The sequence below is a fragment of the Cervus elaphus genome, chromosome 33, assembly GCF_910594005.1.
Source record: "Cervus elaphus chromosome 33, mCerEla1.1, whole genome shotgun sequence".
In the NCBI taxonomy this organism is placed as follows: domain Eukaryota; kingdom Metazoa; phylum Chordata; class Mammalia; order Artiodactyla; family Cervidae; genus Cervus; species Cervus elaphus.
In genome coordinates this window covers 2,357,954-2,378,224 of record NC_057847.1, presented here as the reverse complement: position 1 = coordinate 2,378,224, position 20,271 = coordinate 2,357,954, and the positions used below count along the sequence as shown (strand labels likewise).

Below are 20,271 nucleotides of genomic sequence, written 5' to 3'. Positions count from 1 at the left end.
TTGGGTGTGGGATGGGGTGACAGGAGGAAGGAGACAGAGAAAAGAATATGGACATGAGTAAACTGCTGGCATGGTGGATATATTCATTATCCTGATGGCTATTGTGTTGGTTTCTTTGGTATATATATTAGCCAAAAGATACATATTAAGTGTGTTCAGTTTGCAGAATATCAATTACCTTCAATTAAAAAAGAAATCTGAAGATGAATTAGCATTTTAACAATTAAATTATAAGTCTGTTTACTTGTTTTTCAGGGTGGATTGCTATTCTAGGTGCCATCTGGTTGCTAATTTTAGCTGATATCCATGATTTTGAGATAATTCTACACAGAGTGGAATGGGCAACCCTTCTGTTCTTTGCAGCACTCTTTGTTCTGATGGAGGTAAGTCTTTTGTTGAACTCTTGCAATAGTTCAAAGGCCCGATTTTTATATTTCACATTTTATTTACCAAATGAAGAAAGCCCCAAATTTGTAAGTCTTTCTATACATTCACTAAGTGGAAAATTATGGGGGTTGAAATTAGACTATTTTAAGTTAAATCAACTTTTATCTCAGGCACCTATTATTTAACAAACTTGTTTATTTGGTTGCTGTTTTTTTTTTTCTTGAATAATCTTTGTGGTTTGTAAACTTGCTATAATTTCATTTTCTGTAAAGGAGAATTTACTCTAAATTGGGATAGAGCAAAATGACTTGTTACAGAAAGTTTATAGGGAAATATCTTGATAGTCTATTCCTTTTGTGTAATATTTAAATAAATAATCTCTTATAATGGGAAAGACTGCATCAAAGAAAAGATTGGATAACATGTATTGTTTTAGTTATAATTTTTATCACAAAATTATTCACAATAACTTTTATCTTGGGAGTTGATTCACAAACATGTACCTCCTCAAATGCAAAGATTTACTGGTATAGTCTGAAGTCAGGCAGGTTGATTCCTCCAGTTCCATTATTCTTTCTCAAGATTGCTTTGGCTATTTGATGTTTTTTGTAATTCCATACAAATTGTGAAATTATTTGTTCTAGTTCTGTGAAGAATACTGTTGGTAGCTTGATATAGAGATTGCTTTGAATCTATAGATTGCTTTGGATAGTATACTCATTTTCATTATATTGATTCTTCAGATACATGAGCATGGTATATTTCTCCAACTATTTGTGTCCTCTTTGATTTCTTTCACCAGTGTTTTATAGTTTTCTATATATAGGTCTTTTGTTTCTTTAGGTAGATTTATTCCTAAGTATTTTATTCTTTTCATTGCAATGGTGAACGAAATTGTTTCCTTAATTTCTCTTTCTGTTTTCTCATTGTTAGGGTATAGGAATGCAAGGGATTTCTGTGTATTAATTTTATATCCTTCAACTTTACTATATTGATTGATTCACTCTAGTAATTTTCTAGGGATTTTTTAGGGTTTTCTATGCAGAGGATCATGTCATCTGCAAACAGTGGGAGTTTTACTTCTTTTCCAACCTGGATTCCTCTTATTTCTTTTTCTTTTGACTGTTGTGGCTAAAACTTACAAAACTATGTTGGATAATGGTGGTGAGAGTGGGTATCCTTGTCTTATCCCTGACTTTGTAGGGGAAATGCTTTCAGTTTTTCACCATTGAGGATAATGTTTGCTGTGAGTTTATCATATTTGGCTTTTATTATGTTGAGGTATGTTCCTTCTGTGCCTGCTTTCTGGAGAGTTTTTAATCATAAATTGATGTTGAATTTTGTCAACGGCTTCCTCTGCATCTATTGAGATAATCATATGGTTTTTATCTTTCAGTTTGTTAAAGTGGTGAATTACATTGATTGATTTGTGAATATTGAAGAATCCTTGCATCCCTGGGATAAAGCCCACTTGGTCATGATGTATGATTTTTTTAATATGTTGTTGGATTCTGTTTGCTAGAATTTTGTTAAGGATTTTTGCATCTATGTTCATCAGTGCTATTGACCTGTAGTTTTCTTTTTTTTGTGGCATCTTTGTCTAGTTGTGGTATTAAGGTAATGGTGGCCTCATAGAATGAGTTTGGAAGTTTACCTTCCTCTGCAATTTTCTGGAAGAGTTTGACTAGGATAGGTGTTAGCTCTGATCTAAATTTTTTGTAGAATTCAGCTGTGAAACCATCTGGTCCTGGGCTTTTGATTGTTGGAAGATTTTTTATTACAGTTTCTATTTCTGTAATTTTGATGGTTTTGTTAAGATTTTCTATTTCTTCCTGGTTCAGTTTTGGAAAGTTATACTTTTCTAAGAATTTGTCCCTTTCTTCCAAGTTGTCCATTTTATTGGCATATAGTTGCTGACAGTAGTCTCTTATGATCGTTTGTATTTCTATGTTGTCTGTTGTGATTTTTCCATTTTCATTTCTAATTTTGTTGACTTGATTCATCTCCCTTTTTTTCTTGATGAGTCTGGCTAATGGTCTGTCTATTTTATTTATCTTGTCAAAGAACCGGCTTTTAGCTTTGTTGATTTTGTCTATGGTCTCCTTTTTTCCTTTTCATTTATTTCTGCCCTAGTTTTTATGATTTTTTTTTTCCTTCTACTAACCCTGGGGTTCTTCATTTCTTCTTTTTATAGTTGCTATAGGTGTATAGTTAGGTTATTTATCTGATTTTTCTCCTGTTTCTTGAGGTAGGCATGTATTGTTATGAACCTGCCTCTTCGCACTGCTTTAACTGAATCCCATTGGTTTTGAGTTGTTGTGTTTTCATTTTCATTCATTTCTATGCATATCTTGATTTCTTTTCTGATTTCTTCTGTGATTTGTTGGTTATTCAGGAGTGTGTTGTTCAGCCTACATATGTTTGTATTTTTAATAGTTTTTTTTTTTCCTGTAACTGACATCTAATCTTATCTCATTGTGGTCAGAAAAGATGCTTGATATGATTTCAGTTTTTTTGAGCTCATGAAGGCTAGATTTATGGCCCAGGATGTGATCTATCCTGGAGAAGGTTCCGTGTGCACTTGAGAAAATGGTGAAGTAAAATATCCTATAGATATCAATTAGGTCTAACTGGTCTATTGTATCATTTAAAGTTTGTGTTTCCTTGCTAATTTTCTGTTTAGTTCATCTATCCATAGGTGTGAGTGGGGTATTAAAGTCCCCCACTATTATTGTGTTACTGTTAATTTCCCCTTTCATACTTGTTAGCATTTGCCTTACAGATTTTGGTGCTCCTATGTTGGGTGCATATATATTTATAATTGTTATATCTTCTTCTTGGATTGATCCTTTGATCATTATGTAGTGTCCTCCTTTGTCTCTTTTCACAGCCTTTATTTCAAAGTCTGTTTTATCTGATATGAATATTGCTACTTCTGCTTTCTTTTAGTCTCCATTTGTGGGAGATATCTTTTTCCAGCCCTTCACTTTCAGTCTGTATGTGTCACTAGGTTTGAGGTTGGTCTCTTGTAGACAACATATATAGGGGTCTTGTTTTTGTAGCCATTCAGCCAGTCTTTGTCTTTTGGTTGGGATGTTCAACCCATTTATATTTAAGGTAATTATTGATAAGTATGATCCCATTGCCATTTATTTGTTGTTTTGGGTTCGAGTTTATAAACCTTTTCTGTGTTTCCTGTCTAGAGAAGGTCCTTTAGCATTTGTTGAAGAGCTGGTTTGGTGGTTTTCTCAGCTTTTGTTTGTCTGTAAACCTTTTGATTTCACCTTCATATTTGAATGAGATCCTTGCTGGGTACAGTAATCTGGGTTGTAGGTTTTTCTCTTTCATCACTTTAAGTGTGTCCTGCCATTCTCTTCTGGCCTGAAGAGTTTCTATTGAAAGATCAGCTGTTATCCTAATGGGAATCCCCTTGTGTGTTATTTGTTGATTTTCCCTTGCTGCTTTTAGTGTTTGTTCTTTGTGTTTGATCTTCATTAATTTGATTTGTATGTGTCTTGGGATGTTTTGCCTTGTGTTTATCCTGATTGGGACTCTTTGGGTTTCTTGGACCTGGGTGACTATTTCCTTCCCCATTTTAGGGAAGTTTTCAACTATTATATCCTCAAGTGTTTTCTCATGGCCTTTCTTTTTGTCTTCTTCTTCTGGGATTCCTATCATTCAAATGTTGGGGCGTTTCACATTGTCCCAGAGGTCTCTGAGGTTGTCCTCATTTCTTTTAATTGTTTTCTTTTTTCCTATCTGCTTCATTTATTTCCACCATTCTATCTTCCACCTCACCTATCTTATCTTCTCCCTCAGTTATTCTCTGTTGGTTCCCTCCAGAGTGCTTTTGATCTCAGTTACTGCATTATTCATTATTGATTGACTCTTTTTTATTTCTTCTAGGTCCTTGTTAAACTTTTCTTGCATCTTCTCAATCCTTGTCTCCAGCCTGTTTATCTGTAACTTTATTTTGTTTTCAAGATTTTGGATCATTTTTACTATCATTATTCTGAATTCTTTTTCAGGTAGACTCCCTATCTCCTCCTCTTTTGTTTGGCTTGGTGGGCTTTTATCATGTTCCTTTACCAGCCGAATATTTCTCTGCCTTTTCATCTTGTTTAGATTCCTGTGTTTGGGGTGGCATTTCTGTAGGCTGGAAGTTTGTGGTTCCTCTTTATTGTGGAGGTTCCTCCCTGTTGGTGGGGTTGGACGAGTGACTTGTCAACGTTTTCTGGTTAGGGAAGCTTGAGTCAGTGTTCTGGTGGGTGGAGCTGGGATCTCTTCTCTCTGGAGTGCAATGAAGCGTCCAGTAGTGACTTTTGAGGTGTCTGTGGGTTTGGTGTGATTTTTGGCCGCCTGTATTTTAATGCTTAGGCTTATTCTCCTGTGCTTTTGGAGGATTAGTTTGGTATGTCTTGCTCTGGAACTTGTTTGCTCTTGGGTGGAGCTTGGTTTCAGTGTAGGTATGGAGGCTTTTGGATAAGTCCTTGTCAGTTAATATTCCCTGGGGTCAGGAGTTTTCTGGTGTTCTCAAGTTTTGGATTTAAGCCTCTTGCCTCTGGCTTTCAGTTTTATTCTTACAATAGCCTCAAGACTTCTCCATCCATACAGAAATGATGATAAAACATGTAGGTTAATGGTGAAAAGATTCTCCACAGTGATGGACACCCAGAGAGGTTCACAGAGTTACACGGAGAAGAGAAGAGGGAGGAGGGAGATAGAGGTGATCAGGAGGAGAAGTGGGGGAGTCAAAAGGAGAGAGATCAATCTAGCTACTAATCAGTTCCCTAAGTGTTCTCCACAGCCCGAAACACCCAAAGAGATTCACAGAGTTAAGCAGAGAAGGGAAGGGGGAGGGAGAAGATAGAGGAGACCTGGGGGGAGAAAAAGGAGAATTAAAAGCAGAGAGAGCATTCAAGCCAGTAATCACAGTCTTAAGTAAAAATGGATACTGACAATTGGATTCTTAAAGGTACAAAATTGATAACAAATACCAAAAGCAAAGATTAAAAATCTAGAGTAGAGGTTAGACTCAAACATATTATATTAAAAAAACAAAACAAAATCTTAAAAATTATAAAAAATATATATGAAATTTACTTTACAAATAGGGTCTCTTTTTTGGCAAGGTAATAGTAGGTTTTAATGGAGAAGGCAATGGCATCCCACTCCAGTATTCTTGCCTGGAAAATCCCATGGACAGAGGAGCCTGGTAGGCTGCAGTCCATGGGGTCGCGAAGAGCCAGACATGACTGAGCAACTTTCACTTTTCACTTTCATGCATTGGAGAAGGAAATGACAACCCACTCCAGTGTTCTTGCCTGGAGAATCCCAGGGACGGCAGAGCCTGGTGGGCTGCCATCTATGGGGTTGCACAGAGTTGGACACGACTGAAGTGACTTGGCAGCAGCAGCAGCAGTAGGTTTTAAAAATGAAAATTAAAGGAGTAATAAAGAACTTAAAAAGTAAAAAAAAATTAAAAAATGATATTAGTAAAGTATATCTAGGAGTTTCCCTGGAATTGTTGAGGGAAGTGTGGGTTCAGTTCATTTCAGATAGTTCCTTGTTCCAGCTTATACTTCTTCTCAGGTCTATAGGCCCCTTCCCACGTAGTCAATGCTATCTACAGGGTTTTAATCTGTTGCACCTGTCACTTCCAAAGCGGTTCCCTCTTTGTTTATTTTGGCTTCCTCTGTTTGCAGGTCTCTTCAGTGTCTAATTTCCACTCTGACAGAAGGGGGACGGAGGTGGTCATTTATTTAGGCTCACTTGTTCAGTTGTGCTGCGGGGAGGGAGGAGCACTGCAAACAAACATCACTGGCGTGTGTGGGGAGTGCGCACAGTGTCTGGGCCACACTGGGTTTGCCCCCACTCACGGCGTGTGTGTTTTCCCAGTCTACACTGCTCAGGTTCTAGGTTGCTCTGCAAGGGAACTGTCTAAAGTGGGCCTTGGGTTACGTGCACTTCCCAGGTCTAAGCCGCTCAGGTTCAGGTTCTTGGGTACTCCCCAAAGGCACAGACTTGGTTGGGCCTGCGTTTTGTGCCCTGCCCAGGTCTGAGCAGCTCAGGTGACCAGGTGCTTGGCGAGTGCACTCTCCCCAGGTGGGGGGTGTGTCTTATCACCTCCCCTGTCCCAGCCCCTCGGTTTCCCTGGATGTGCAGAGGTATGCGGTGTGTCTCCTCTGGGGAGCTGATCTCTGGCTGCGACCCTCTTGGTGGATGTCAACCATACAGGATCCCAGGAAGACTTGGTTAGCAACTGGGAGCCTGCTTGCAGTTTGGTAGAGGATGCAATCTATGGGGCCAAGTTTGCCCCTTGCCTTCTGGCTCTGGCTGTGGACCTCCCACCCCCCTGCCTCCAGCGGGGGATGGGCCCATCTAGTAATGGCTAGCTCTCCTCTGGTATTCGCTCAGTCCTTTGTTCTGTGATCAGGCCAGCAGTGCCTTAGGCTAGAGCTTTTCGCGGGAAGGTTTTCTCTCTCTGGCTGTCCCACAGTTTGGGTTGCTATCTCGTGTTAGCTCCCTCAGATTTTCCTCAGGGCATTCAGGCCTGGTCCTTACCCTAAGCAATGCAGTCCATGCCTCCCTGTTCAGCCCCCACTTGGTGGTGACAGACGTGAACGTCTGGGCTACTTCTCTGTTGGGAGTTGCGGTTCAGTGTGTAACCTGTGCATTTTATTTATTTATTTTTTCCTCCCGGTTGTGTTGCCCTCTGAGATTCCAAAATTCCTCACAGACCTGCCGATGAGAGGGTTTCCTGGTGTTTGGAAACTTCTCCTCTTTTATGACTCCCTCCCCAGGATGGGTCTCTGTCCCTAACTCTTTTGTCTCTCTTTTTATCTTTTATATTTTGTTCTACCTCCTTTAGAAGACAATGGGCTACATTTCTGGGTGCCTAGTGTCCTCTGCCAGTGTTCAGAAGTTGTTTTGTGGTATTTGCTCAGCGTTCAAATGATCTTTCGATGAATTTCTGAGGGAGAAAGTGGTCTCCCAGTCCTATTCCTCTGCCATCTTTAGAACCACTCTCTTCTTGTCTCTTCTTTATAGAACATTTTATTCTCTTTGGCTGGCTCTTGTTTTCTTGGATATTCAGGGGAGCCACACTGCATCTTGATTTAGTTTCCTTGAGACCAGGAAAAGCTATTATGTCTGTTTCTTCTCATTATGTTCATTGCTCTGCAGGAGCATCCTATTGGTAAAAATCAGGTAATTTCTGAATCTGAGCACTATACTGAGAGTTTGTCTAGCTGTTTCCTTCAGGACCTTTATCATAATTGTTGAATTAAAAAAGAGTCACAACCTAAATATTGAGAGTTATGTTTTAGTTGGTGGGAATTTTTAGGACTTCAAGCCTGGAAGATAGCTTCTCAAGCTTGGAAGATAGCAATTCTTGGAAAGAATTGCCCCAAGGAGGTGAGAAGAGAAGCCAGGTTATATAGAAGCTATACAATAATGGGCAGGCACAGTCTGAACATCAAAAGATTATTGCTCATTAAAGAAAACCAGATATCCCACTTAAGGAATTAAGCACTTTTCTGGATATATGAAGATGCGAGAGTCTAGGGTCACCAAAATAATTTCTTTAATATGCATTTCAACAATCCTGGGACCAGTATTCTGTGTTTTTCACATCATGAGCTCCCATGGGTTCAACATAGGGAGTGGCTTCAATATGATGGCTGTTAGATCATGGGTATTCTTCTCCTTCTTGAGTGCCCTTAGGACTCAGGAACTCACACTGGAGGACTAAAATCACTGATGACTATGACATCCTTGTTTATTGTTTGTTTTTCAGTTCCTAAATCACATCCAATTCTTTGTGACCCCCTGAACTGCAGCATGCCAGGCTTTCCTGTCCTTCACTATCTCCCAGAGTTTGCTTAGATTCATATCCAATGAGTTGGTGATGCTATCTAACCATCTCATCCTCTGCTGCCTCCTTCTTCTGCCTTCAATCTTTCCCAGCATCAGGGTCTTTTACAGTGAGTCAGCTCTTCTCATCAGGTGGCCAAAGTATTGGAACTTCAGCTTCAGCATCAGTCCTTCCAACGAGTATTCAGGGTTGATTTCCTTTAGGACTGACTGATTTGATCTCCTAGCAGTCTAAGCAGCTCTCAAGAGTCTTGTCCAGCACCACAATTTGAAGGTATCAATTATTTGGCACTCAGCCTTCTTTATGGTCCAACTCTGTCATCCATACAGGACTGACAGAATTATAGCTTTGACTATATGGACCTTTGCTGACAAAGTGATGTCTCTGCCTTTTAATTTGATGTCTAGCATATTGTCATAACTTTTAATTCAAGGAGCACATGCCTTTTAATTTCTGGCTGCAGTCACCATCTGCAGTGATTTTGGAGCCAAGAAATTAAAATCTGTCACTGTTTCCAGTTTTTATCCATCTATTTGCCATGAAGTGATAGGACCAAATGCCATGATCTTAGTTTTCTGAATGTTGAGTTTTAAGCCAGCTTTTTCATTCTCCTCTTTCACCCTTCCTAAGAGGCTCTTTAGTTCCTCTTCGCTTTCTGCCGGTAGAGTGGTATCATTTGCATATCTGAGGTTGTTGATATTTCTCCTGGCTATCTTGATCCTAGATTGTGATTCATCCAGTCCAGTATTTTGCATGATGTACTCTGCATATAAGTTAAGTAAACAGAGTGACAATATACAGCCATGTTGTACTCCTTTCCCAATTTTGAACCAGTCAGTTCTTCCATGTATATTCTAACTGTTGCTACTTAACCTGCATACAGGTTTTTCACAAGACAGGTAAGGTGGTTTGATATTCCTATTTCTTTAAGGGAGATATTGTTAGAAATAATGGGGGATATTTAATCAAGATAAATAGGATAGCCTATCAGGAACATATAACAGAGATATTCACAATAAAACATTAAAATAGTTTATTCATTAAATTATAAAGTAGATAATTTCACAGTCATAGAAGGTTTTATGATGTTTCTTTTTTATTTCTTTCAAAGTTGGTAGAAGATCTAAACAAAGAAGTCATGAAAGCCATAGGAGATATGGAAAGCATTATCAGCCATTTTACTTTAATTGCCATTTGTAGAACTCTACATCTTACTGCATATGCACACGATAAACTACTAAGATTACAAATTTCAGTCTAAGATCTACATACTCTGACAGCAACAAATTTAAATGAATAACAACCAGAGATCTGGCAAAATCAATATTTTGGAATTCACCAAGATACTTCTATTCAAATCATGGGTCAAAGTCAAATCTAAGGGGAAAATATTTTAAACTGAATGTCAATTAAAATATAACATAGCAAAAAATTTTGGATGATGCTAAAGCTGTCTGAGTGGGAAACTTATTGATTAAATACTCATAATAGGAAAATGAAAGATCTAATTCCAGCTATCTAACATTCCATTTTAAGAAAATGGAGGAGAAAAAAGAGCAAAGGAAAACCAAAGTAAATGTAAGGAAATTAAAGATAAGGTCAGAATGGACAAATTAGGAAATAAGCAGACAATATATAGAAAATAAATCAAGCCAAACCTCATTCTAAGAATTTTTACAAATTGACAAACTTCTACCTAGATCGATCAAGAAATAAAACAGCAGAAACCACTAATATCATCAGTAATAAGGAGCTGTCAACATAGACACTACAAACACTAAAAGAATAAGAATATTACTGTTAACAACTTTATGCCAACAAATTCAACAACCTATGTCAAAGGAACATATTCTTGAAGAATATGTGATCAGAATAGATGCTTCATGTGATTTCTATTCTCTTAAATTTATTGAGACTTATTTTGGGGTCTAGCATGTGATCTATCCTGGAGAATTTCTCATGTGCATTTGAGAAAAATATGTATTTGGGCTACTTTCAAATGGAGTGTTTTATATATACAGTATTTGGTAATATGTCATTTAAGGCCAGTGTTTCCCGATTGATTTTCTGTCTATTGATATAAGTGGGCTGTTAATATTCCCTACTACTACTGTGTTACTCTCTCTTTGTGTCTGTTAATATTTGCTTTATATATTTAGGTGTTTCTATATTGGGTGCATCTATATTTACAATTGTTATATCTTGTTCTTGGATTGAGCCCATGATCTTTATGTAATGTTCATCTTAGTCTCTCTCTCTCTCCCTCTTTTTTTTTTTTTTAATTTATTTTTATTAGTTGGAGGCTAATTACTTTACAGTGTTGTAGTGGTTTTTGCCATACACTGACGTGAATCAGCCATGGATTTATTTGTGTTCCCCATCCCATCCCTCTGGGTCTTCCCAGTGCACCAGCCCTGAGCACTTGTCTCATGCCTCCAACCTGGGCTGGCGATCTGTTTCACCCTTGATAGTATACTTGTTTCAATGCTATTCTCTCAGAACATCCCACCCTCGCCTTCTCCCACAGAGTCCAAATGTCTGTTCTGTACATCTGTGTCTCTTTTTCTGTTTTGCATATAGGGTTATCATTACTATCTTTTAAGATTCCATATATATGCGTTAGTATATTGTATTGGTCTTTATCTTTCTGGCTTACTTCAGTCTGTATAATGGGCTCCAGTTTCATCCATCTCATTAGAACTGATTCAAATGAATTCTTTTTAATGGCTGAGTAATATTCCATGGTGTATATGTACCATAGCTTCCTTATCCATTCGTCTGCTGATGGGCATTAGGTTGCTTCCATGTCCTGGCAATTATAAACAGTGCTGCAATGAACACTGGGGTACATGTGTCTCTTTCAGACCTGGTTTCCTGGGTGTGTATGCCCAGGAGTGGGATTGCTGGGTCATGTGGCAGTTCCATTTCCAGTTTTTTAAGGAATCTCCACACTGTTCTCCATAGTGGCTGTACTAGTTTGCATTCCCACTAACAGTGTAAGAGGGTTCCCTTTTCTCCACACCCTCTCCAGCATTTATTGCTCGTAGACTTTTGGATAGCAGCAAAGTCACAGTCATCAAGACAGTATGGTACTGGCACAAAGGCAGAAATATAGATCAATAGAACAAAATAGAAAGCCCAGAGATAAATCCACGAACCTATGGACACCTTATCTTCGACAAAGGAGGCAAGGATACACAATGGAAAAAAGACAACCTCTTTAACAAGTGGTGCTGGGAAAACTGGTCTACCACTTGTAAAAGAATGAAACTAGAACACTTTCTAACACCATACAAAAAAATAAACTCAAAATAGATTAAAGATCTAAATGTAAGACCAGAAACTATGAAATTCCTAGAGGAGAACATAGGCAAAACACTCTCCGACATAAATCACAGCAGGATCCTCTATAACCCACCTCTCAGAATATTGGAAATAACAGCAAAAATAAACAAATGGGACCTAATGAAACTTAAAAGCTTTTGCACAATAAAGGAAACTATAAGCAAGGTGAAAAGACAGCCCTCAGAATGGGAGAAAACAATAGCAAACGAAGCAACAGACAAAGGATTAATCTCAAAAATATACAAGCAACTCCTGCAGCTCAATTCCAGAAAAATGGACCCAATCAAAAAATGGGCCAAAGAACTAAACAGACGTTTCTCCAAAGAAGACATACAGATGGCTAACAAACACATGAAAAGATGCTCAACATCACTCATTAGCAGAGAAATGCAAATCAAAACCACAATGAGGTACCATTACACACCAGTTAGGATGGCTGCCATCTTAGTCTCTTATTACAATATTTGTTTAAAGTCTCTTTTGTCTGATATAAAAGTATTGCTACCTTTACACTTCTATTTTCAATGAAGTACCTTTTTCTATCCTTTCACTTTCAGTCTGTGTGTATCTTTAAATCTGAAGTGAATCTCTTATAGACAGCATATGTTTGCTGGGTCTTGTGTTTGTTTTTAAAATTCATTCAGCCATTGTCTGTCTTGATTGGAGATTTAGTCTATTTACATATAAAGTACTGATAGGTTTGTACTTATTGCCATTGTCTTAATTATTCTTGCAGTTCTTTTTAGTTCTTTTCTTTCTCTTCTATTTATTCCTTTGTGACTTGATGATTACATTTAGTTTCATGCTTGAATGCCCTTCTCTCTTTTTTGTATATAGCCTTTGTAGGTTTTTGCTTTGTACTTATCATGAGGTTCATAAATAGCTAACTATCAATCTATCTAATTATCTATATATCTATATCTGATTATTTTAATTTGATGATCTTTTCAATTTGAACATTAACATCAGCATGTTCTCTTTTCACTCATGTTTTGTACATTTGACCTCATATTTTATGCCTTTCTTGTTTTGTGAATCCTGTATCTGCTTATTGTGGACATGAATGATTTTACTACATCTTTTAACCTTTCTAGTAACTTTATAAGTAGTTTATGTACTACCTTTGCTGTATGTTTACTGGCACCAATGAGAGGTTTTTTCCTTTCATAATTTTCACATTTCTAGTTGTGTTTTTTCCACTTAGAGTAGTCCCTTTAACGTTTCCTGTGAAGCCACTTTGGTGGTGCTAAACTCAGCTTTTGCTTGTGTATAAAGCTATGTCTCCTTCACATATGAGTGATATCCTTGATGGGTAAAATATTCTTGGTTATTGTTTTTTTTTTTCCTTTTTTCACTTTGTATATGTTGTGCCACTTCCTTCTTGCCTGCAGTTTCTGCTAAAAAAGTCAACAGACAGTCTTATAAGAATTCCTTTGTATGTAACTGGTTGTTTTTCCCCCTGCTGCTTTTAAGATTATTTTACTTTTGCCATTTTAGTTACAGTGAGTCTTTGTGTGAATCTCTTTTGGATGATCTTGTTCAAAACCCCCTGTGATTCCTGGACTTGGATGTCTATTCTTTTGCCTGGCTAGGGAAGTTTTCAGCTCTTATGTCTTTAAATATGTCCTCTGCCCCTTTCTCTCTTCTCCTTCCAGGATCCTTGTAATGCAAATATTAGTATAGTTAAACTGTCCTCATTCTTTTAATATTCTTTTTTCTGTTCAACTTTGATGATTTATACTTTATCTTCCAGTTCACTGACCCATTCCTCTGTATAATCTCAACTATGGTTGATTCCCTCTAATGGGATTTTTAAAAAAAATTTAATTTTTTGTATTCTTCAGTTTTGTTTGTTCTTTATATTTTCTAATATTTTTATTAAACTTCCCACTGCGTTCATTCTTTCTTCTCATTTCTTTTATCAACTTTGTGATCATTACCTTGAACTCTTTTTTAAAAAAATTTTTTATGTTTTCCATTTCATTGTAGTATAATTAACATGTAACATTAGTTTCAAGTGTACAGTATACTGATTTGATATTTGTTTGTATTGTGAGAGTTGGACTATAAAGAAAGTTGGGTGTTGAAGAGTTGGTGCTTTTGAACTGAGGCGTTGAAGAAGACTCTTGGAGAGTCCCTTGAACTGCAAAGAGATCTAACCGGTCAACCCTAAAGAAAATCAGTCCTGAATATTCATTGGAAGGACTGATGTTGATGCTGAAACTCAAATACTTTGGCTACCTGATATGAAGAACTGACTCATTGGAAAAGACCTTGATGATGGGAAAGATTGAAGGTGGGAAGAGAAGGGGACAACAGAGGATGAGATGGTTGGATGGCATCACCGACTCAATGGACATGAGTTTGAGTAAACTCCAGGAGTTGGTGATGGACAGGGAGGTCTGGTTGCAGTCCATGGGGTCGCAAAGAGTTGGACACAGCTGAGTGACTGAACTGAACTGAACTGTGAAATCATCACCCATTGCTCTTTTAACTGTTCTCCATAGTTCCACAATTTCCAGAATAATATAATTTGAATCATACTGTATATAGCCTTTCAGTTTGGCTTCTTTCACTTAGTAATATGCATTTAAATTTTCTTCCAGAGCATAAAGAATCCACCTGCCAATGCAGGAGTTGCAGGTTTGATCCCTGGGTTGAGAATATCCCCTGGAAGAGGAAATGGCAACCCACTCCAGTATTCTTGCCTGAAAAATCCCATGACAGAGGAGCCTACCAGGCTACAGTCCATGGGGTCACAAAGAGTCAGACATGATTTGAGTGACTATTCACACATGCACACATGCATGCTTGCCATGGCTCTTCATGTTTGATTTCTTTTCAACACTGAATAACATTCTATTGCCTGAATGTACTGCAGTTGATTTATCTATCTATTGAAGGATATCTTGGTTGTTTCCAAGTTTGGGCAGTTATGAACAAAATGCTATATGTATTCATGTGCTAAGTTTTTTTGATGGACATTACTTTTCAGATCCTCTGAATAAGTACTAAGGAGTGTGATTACTGAATCATATGGTAAGAGTATGTTTAGTTTTGTAAGGATTTGCCAAACTGCCTTTCAAAGTGACTGTGGCATGTTGAATTCTCATCAGTAATGTATAAGAATTACTATTACTCCACATGCTAGCAGCACTTGGTATTGGCGTTTTAGATTTTGGCCATTCTAATAGGTGGTGTCTCTGTTATTTTAATCTTCATTTCACTGTTGTCATATGATGTGGTGCATATTTTTATATGTTTGTTTACCATCTGTATATCTTCTTTGATGAGGTATCTGTTAATAAGTTTGGCCTATTTTCCAGTCAGGTTGTTTGTATTCTTTAAAAAAAACTTATTGGAGTAGGGTTGATTTACAATTTTGTGTTAGTTTCTGCTATATAGCAAAATGAATCAGTTATATGTATACATATATAAACTTGTTTTTAGATACTTTTTCAATATAGGTCATTACAGATTGTTTAGTAGAGTTGCCTGTGCTATCCAACAGGTCCTTTTTAGTTGTCTATTTAATATATCGAGCTCTCTATTGAGTAGATTGCTTATGTCCATTTAATTCTTCTGAGGTTTTATCTTGCTCCTTTATTCTGTTTAGATGGGAATGTATTTTCTGTCTTTTCATTTTGCCTAATTCTTTCTGTTTATTTCTGTATATTAAGTAGGTCAGATACATTTCCTGATCTTGGTGAAATGCCTTGTGTAAGAGACATCCTACAGGGCCCAGGGCAGGGGGCTAGGGCTACATGCTCTAGGGTCCCTCAATATAGGCTGTGCTGGCCCTTCTGTTTTAATGAGGCCAACTTCTGTGGGAATGCTGGTAGGTGGGCCTGGCCCCTGGCCTGGTTGGGTACCAGGTCTTGCCTTATGTGGTGGTTGCTGACCTACTGATGGTCAATCTGGGTCTGAGGATCCCCTGAGCTAGTTCTGGTGCATTGGTGAGTAGGGCCATGTCCTGGTGCAGCTAACTGCAGGACTGGTGAGGCCTGTGTTTGGTGTCTGCCTGCTAGTAGGTGGGTAAGCCCCCAGCACTAATAGGCTAGAAAGAGGACTCCAAAATGGTAGTGGTGAGCACCGTATCCTCATGGTAGAATAAACTTCCAAAAATGACTCCTACCAGCATCTGTGTCCCTAGGGGGAGTCTAAGTTGTCTCCTACAATGGAAAAGCTGTCTAAGGTCAGCAAATGGGTCTGACTCAGGCTCCTTTCAAATGATTCCTTCCTCACTGGGACTCAGAGAATGTGATTTTGTGTGTACTTTCTAAGACTGGCATCTCTCTTTCCTATAGCCCTTTGGCTCTGCTGCATGCAAGCCCCACTGGGCTTCAATGCCAGATGTTTGGGGAGTTTGTCTTTCTGGAGCAGTATCCTGAATGGGGGAGCCCAATGTGAGGCTTGGACTCCTCACTTCTGCATTTATGATTATCTTCCCATTTGTGAGTTGCCATCCTGGGGTGTGTGTTTTTACTGTGACTGTACCACTCTTACCCATCTTGCGGTTCCTTTATATCTTTAGTTGCTGCAAATATTTTGTTAGTTTTCAGGTTGTTCTCATAGATAGTTGCTGTGTGAATAGTTGTAATTATGGTGTGCCCATGGGAAGAGGCGATCTCAGAGTCTTCCTGCTTCACCATCTTGGCCATATCCCATTTATGAACAACTAATTTTAAACAAAAGTGCCAAAGAATTCAATAGGGAAAGGAACATCTTTTCAACAAATGTTGCTGAATCAACTGGATATATGTATGAAAAATGTAAAGAGTGCTGCAATTAATTTTACAGTTTTGTAGTTTCATTCCTATATCTGCTTAGCTGTCTCTTTAGAGATGCTGCTTTCATTGCTAAATTGGTAACTTGTGACTTCTCTTCTCTCTGTCCTCCTCTTTCTTCTTTTCTATTTATTAGTCTCCATTAGCATGCAAACTTTGTTAGTCTTTTCTCTCAATTGAATATTTTTTTCTATTTTATCATTTTCTTCTTCCTTTGTTGTTATTACCTTCTGAAAATGAATGCTTTTTTTCATGCTTTATATTTTCAAATATGATATTTAATGCTATAAATTTCATTTGCATATATTTAACTACATTCTTCCAAGTTATTATATGTATTTTGATTGTATTTTATTCATTCAAAGCTTATTTTTAATTTCTATTTTGATTTCTTAAATCACGCTCTTTTTTTCTTAATTAGCCAATTTCCCTAGTTAATTGTGGATATGTCTTATTGTCCTTGCAGTTCTATGGATGATTTATATATTTTGAGGCTGTGTTACTAAGCATATAGAAATTTAGAATTATTAACTGTTCATGAGGGATAGAAAGTTAGAAACTTTCATTTTTTCCCTAGCCTTTAACTTTCAACTTTTCTTACCTTATATTTTAAATATATCTTTGGAAGACAGCATGTATTGGGGTATAAAACTCATATTTTTAGTCCAGTCTGACAATATTTAGATTTTTAGTAATATATTTATTCTATTACTCTTAATGACTATATTAATACATTTGAGTTTAAATCTTCCATCTTTTTATTAGTCTAACCTAGTATACTTTTATTTTCAATCATTTTTTCTTCTTTATCTGAGTCAATTAAGGATTATGTAGAATTTGATTTCCCATTTTTTGGCAGTTGATATTCTCTTTTAGTGTTTTACTCAAGAAATGACAGTTGTCATTACATTCTTAACTCATCAAAAGGCAAATATTAGCTGTTACTTTTACATTCTTCAACTCTAGTTTCTTTAAACAAAATTCCTCTAGTATATCTGGTATCTATAGATTCTCCTTCTTGCATGTTCGTGGTATATTTAAATCTGGTTTGGTTATTTCTCCTCTCATTCATGTTACTTAACTGCTTGTACTCTTGACTGCTTGATCTTAATCTGTGGAACTCCTGAGAGGCTACATTTGGGGTGTTTTCTTCCAGGAACTGCTCGTGTTTGCCCCTACTGGATGCCATGGGATAATTTTCAGCCTGTTTCAAGGCTCTCAGTTCAGGGTGAGAATCATTGGTTTCAACCTACAACACTGCTGCTGCTCACACAATGGTTTTAGTGCCTGGTTGGCCTGTGTGCTAAGTCGCTTCAGCTGTATCCGACTCTTGGTGACCCTATGAGCTGTAGCCCACCAGGGTCCTCTGTCCAAGGGATTCTCAGCCAAGAATGTTAGAGTGGGTTACCATGCCTTCTTCAAGGGGATCTTCTTGACCCAGGGATCAAACTCGCAGCTCTTTACGTCTACTGGATTGGCAGATGGGTTCTTTACCACTAGTGCCATTTGGAAAGCCCTGGTTGGCATCCAGCTCAAGGCAATTCCATCCTTCCTTGCCATTCAAGTCTGCAGCTCCCAGCCAGCTGCACTAAACATTTTATTGGGAAAGGAGATTCTTTGGAAAACATTACATTGTCTTGCTAATCCAGTAAAGCCTTTAAAGTGTACTTTATCCAATATCTATTTATTTGACTGCAGAAGGGAGCTTAAGACCTCTTACTCTCCCATTTGGAAGGAATTAGTGGCACTGAGTTGTTGTTATTTGTCTAATTTCAGTGGGGCAGGGATATCAGATAATTGCTGAACCAGTTTTTTGCAAGCTGTCACTGCAACAGAAGGATAATATTGTTTCATATTGTGAGGAATTTACATCATATTACACACTCATCTTTTCACCATATAAATTGATGGAGGAGACAAGTGATGTATATAGTCTTCAACTATACATAAACTTTAGTTTGCTGAAGTGTAAAATATATATTATATATTTGCAACTTTAGACTTGATAGAATTAATTATTACATAGTTATTTCATTCATCATTTTATAAAGGAATTACTTATTGGCTTTTTGTATTCTCACATTTTGACTTTTCTTTTCTCAATTAAGAGATCAGTTAGTCATAAATGAATTATTAGATGCCATGTTCAAGTATTCTGAAGGCTTTCCTTTATTTTGTCTGACACTGTTGCCACAGACCATTGTGGGGTAATTATATGACACTAAATCTATAAATAGATAGTTGTCTTTAGGCATAGATTAAGGTGTACACCAAATACAATATGTGTCACGGTCTTTGTAGACTGGGACCTGGGGACTGGAGTCGATGAGAAGAGGGATGCAGGAGACCCAAGTCTCAAGTGAAACAAGGGTGCTTTATTGGTAGAAACGTATGTTTATATATCTTCATACAAGGAAGCTTTAGGCAGTAAAAAAATTGAGCAAAAACAAAGCCAAGCAAATAACAATCTTCAAAGAGCCAGAAAGCATTCCATATCCTGAGTAAGAGGGGCATAACTGAATAGATTACCTTTAAGTAAAAGGTCACTGAAGGGAGTCACTGAAAGGAATCCAAGCAGATGCCCTTTCTCATGACCTCAGTTCTGAGAACTGCATGCAGCTCTGCTCCTTCCTGTTTTCCAGGAACTGATAAGGAATAGAGAATCCTTGAGAAATGGCACACAAAGGAAGAAAATATATTGGATCCCTTAAAGTTGAACGTCCCCTGACAAGTATATATGTGTATGTATCTATACCATGTCTGTTTCATATCTAGCAAAAGTTTTAATCTGGCTTAGACCTTTAAATTTTCTTTCAATCAACAGTATATAAAAATAATTTTTCCATTACATTCAGTTTTTTTTCCAAATTAAAAATTTTGTTTTAGTAAAAGTTGTATTACCATAAATCAATGATTATTAACAAGGGGCAATTTTGTAGAGACATTTTTGGCTCTGTCTGGAGATGTTTTGGTTGTCATACTGGGTCAGAGAAGGTACAACAGGCATCAACTGGGTTCAGCTCAGTTGCTCAGTCATGTCCGACTCTGCAACTCCATGAATCGCAGCACGCCAGGCCTCCCTGTCCATCACCAACTCGCGGAGTTTACTCAAACTCATGTTCATTGAGTCGGTGATGCCATCCAACCATCTCATCCTCTGTCATCCCCTTCTCCTCCTGCCCCCAATCCCTCCCAGCATCAGGGTCTTTTCCAATGAGTCAACTCTTCCCATGAGGTAGCCAAAGTATTGGAATTTCAGCTTCAGCATCAGGCCTTCCAATAAACACCCAGGACTGATCTTCTTTAGGATGGACTGGTTGGATCTCCTTGCAGTCCAAGGGACTCTCAAGAGTCTTCTCAAGTACCACAGTTCAAAAGTGTCAATTCTTCAGCACTCAACTTTCTTCACAGTCCAACTCTCACATCCATACATGACCACTGGAAAAACCATAGCCTTTACCAGACGGACTTTTGTTGGCAAAGTAATGTCTCTGCTTTTTAATATGCTATCTAGGTTGGTCATAACTTTCCTTCCAAGGAGTAAGCGTCTTCTAATTTCATGGCTGCAATCACCATCTGCAGTGATTTTGGAGCCCCCCAAAATAAAGTCTGACACTGTTTCCACTGTCTCCCCATCTATTTCCCATGAGGTGATGGGACCAGATGCCATGATCTTAGTTTTCTGAATGTTAAGCTTTAAGCCAACATTTTCACTCTCCTCTTTCACTTTCATCAAGAGGCTTTTTAGTTCCTCTTCACTCTCTGCCATAAGGGTGCTGTCATCTGCATATCTGAGGTTATTGATATTTCTCCTGGCAATCTTGATTCCAGCTTGTGCTTCTTCCAGCCCAGCGTTTCTCATGATGTACTCTGCAT

At 37.8% G+C, this 20,271-nt stretch overlaps 1 protein-coding gene across 2 annotated transcripts in view; it reads left to right on the top strand.

Moving 5' to 3' along the window:
• Positions 1–20,271, top strand: part of OCA2 (OCA2 melanosomal transmembrane protein) — a 256,559-nt gene that overhangs the window by 193,101 nt on the left and 43,187 nt on the right. For both annotated transcript variants that reach the window (XM_043894730.1, XM_043894728.1), the window contains exon 19: positions 256–383. In XM_043894730.1, coding sequence (XP_043750665.1) covers positions 256–383 — 128 coding nt within the window. The remainder of the gene's footprint in view (positions 1–255; positions 384–20,271) is intronic.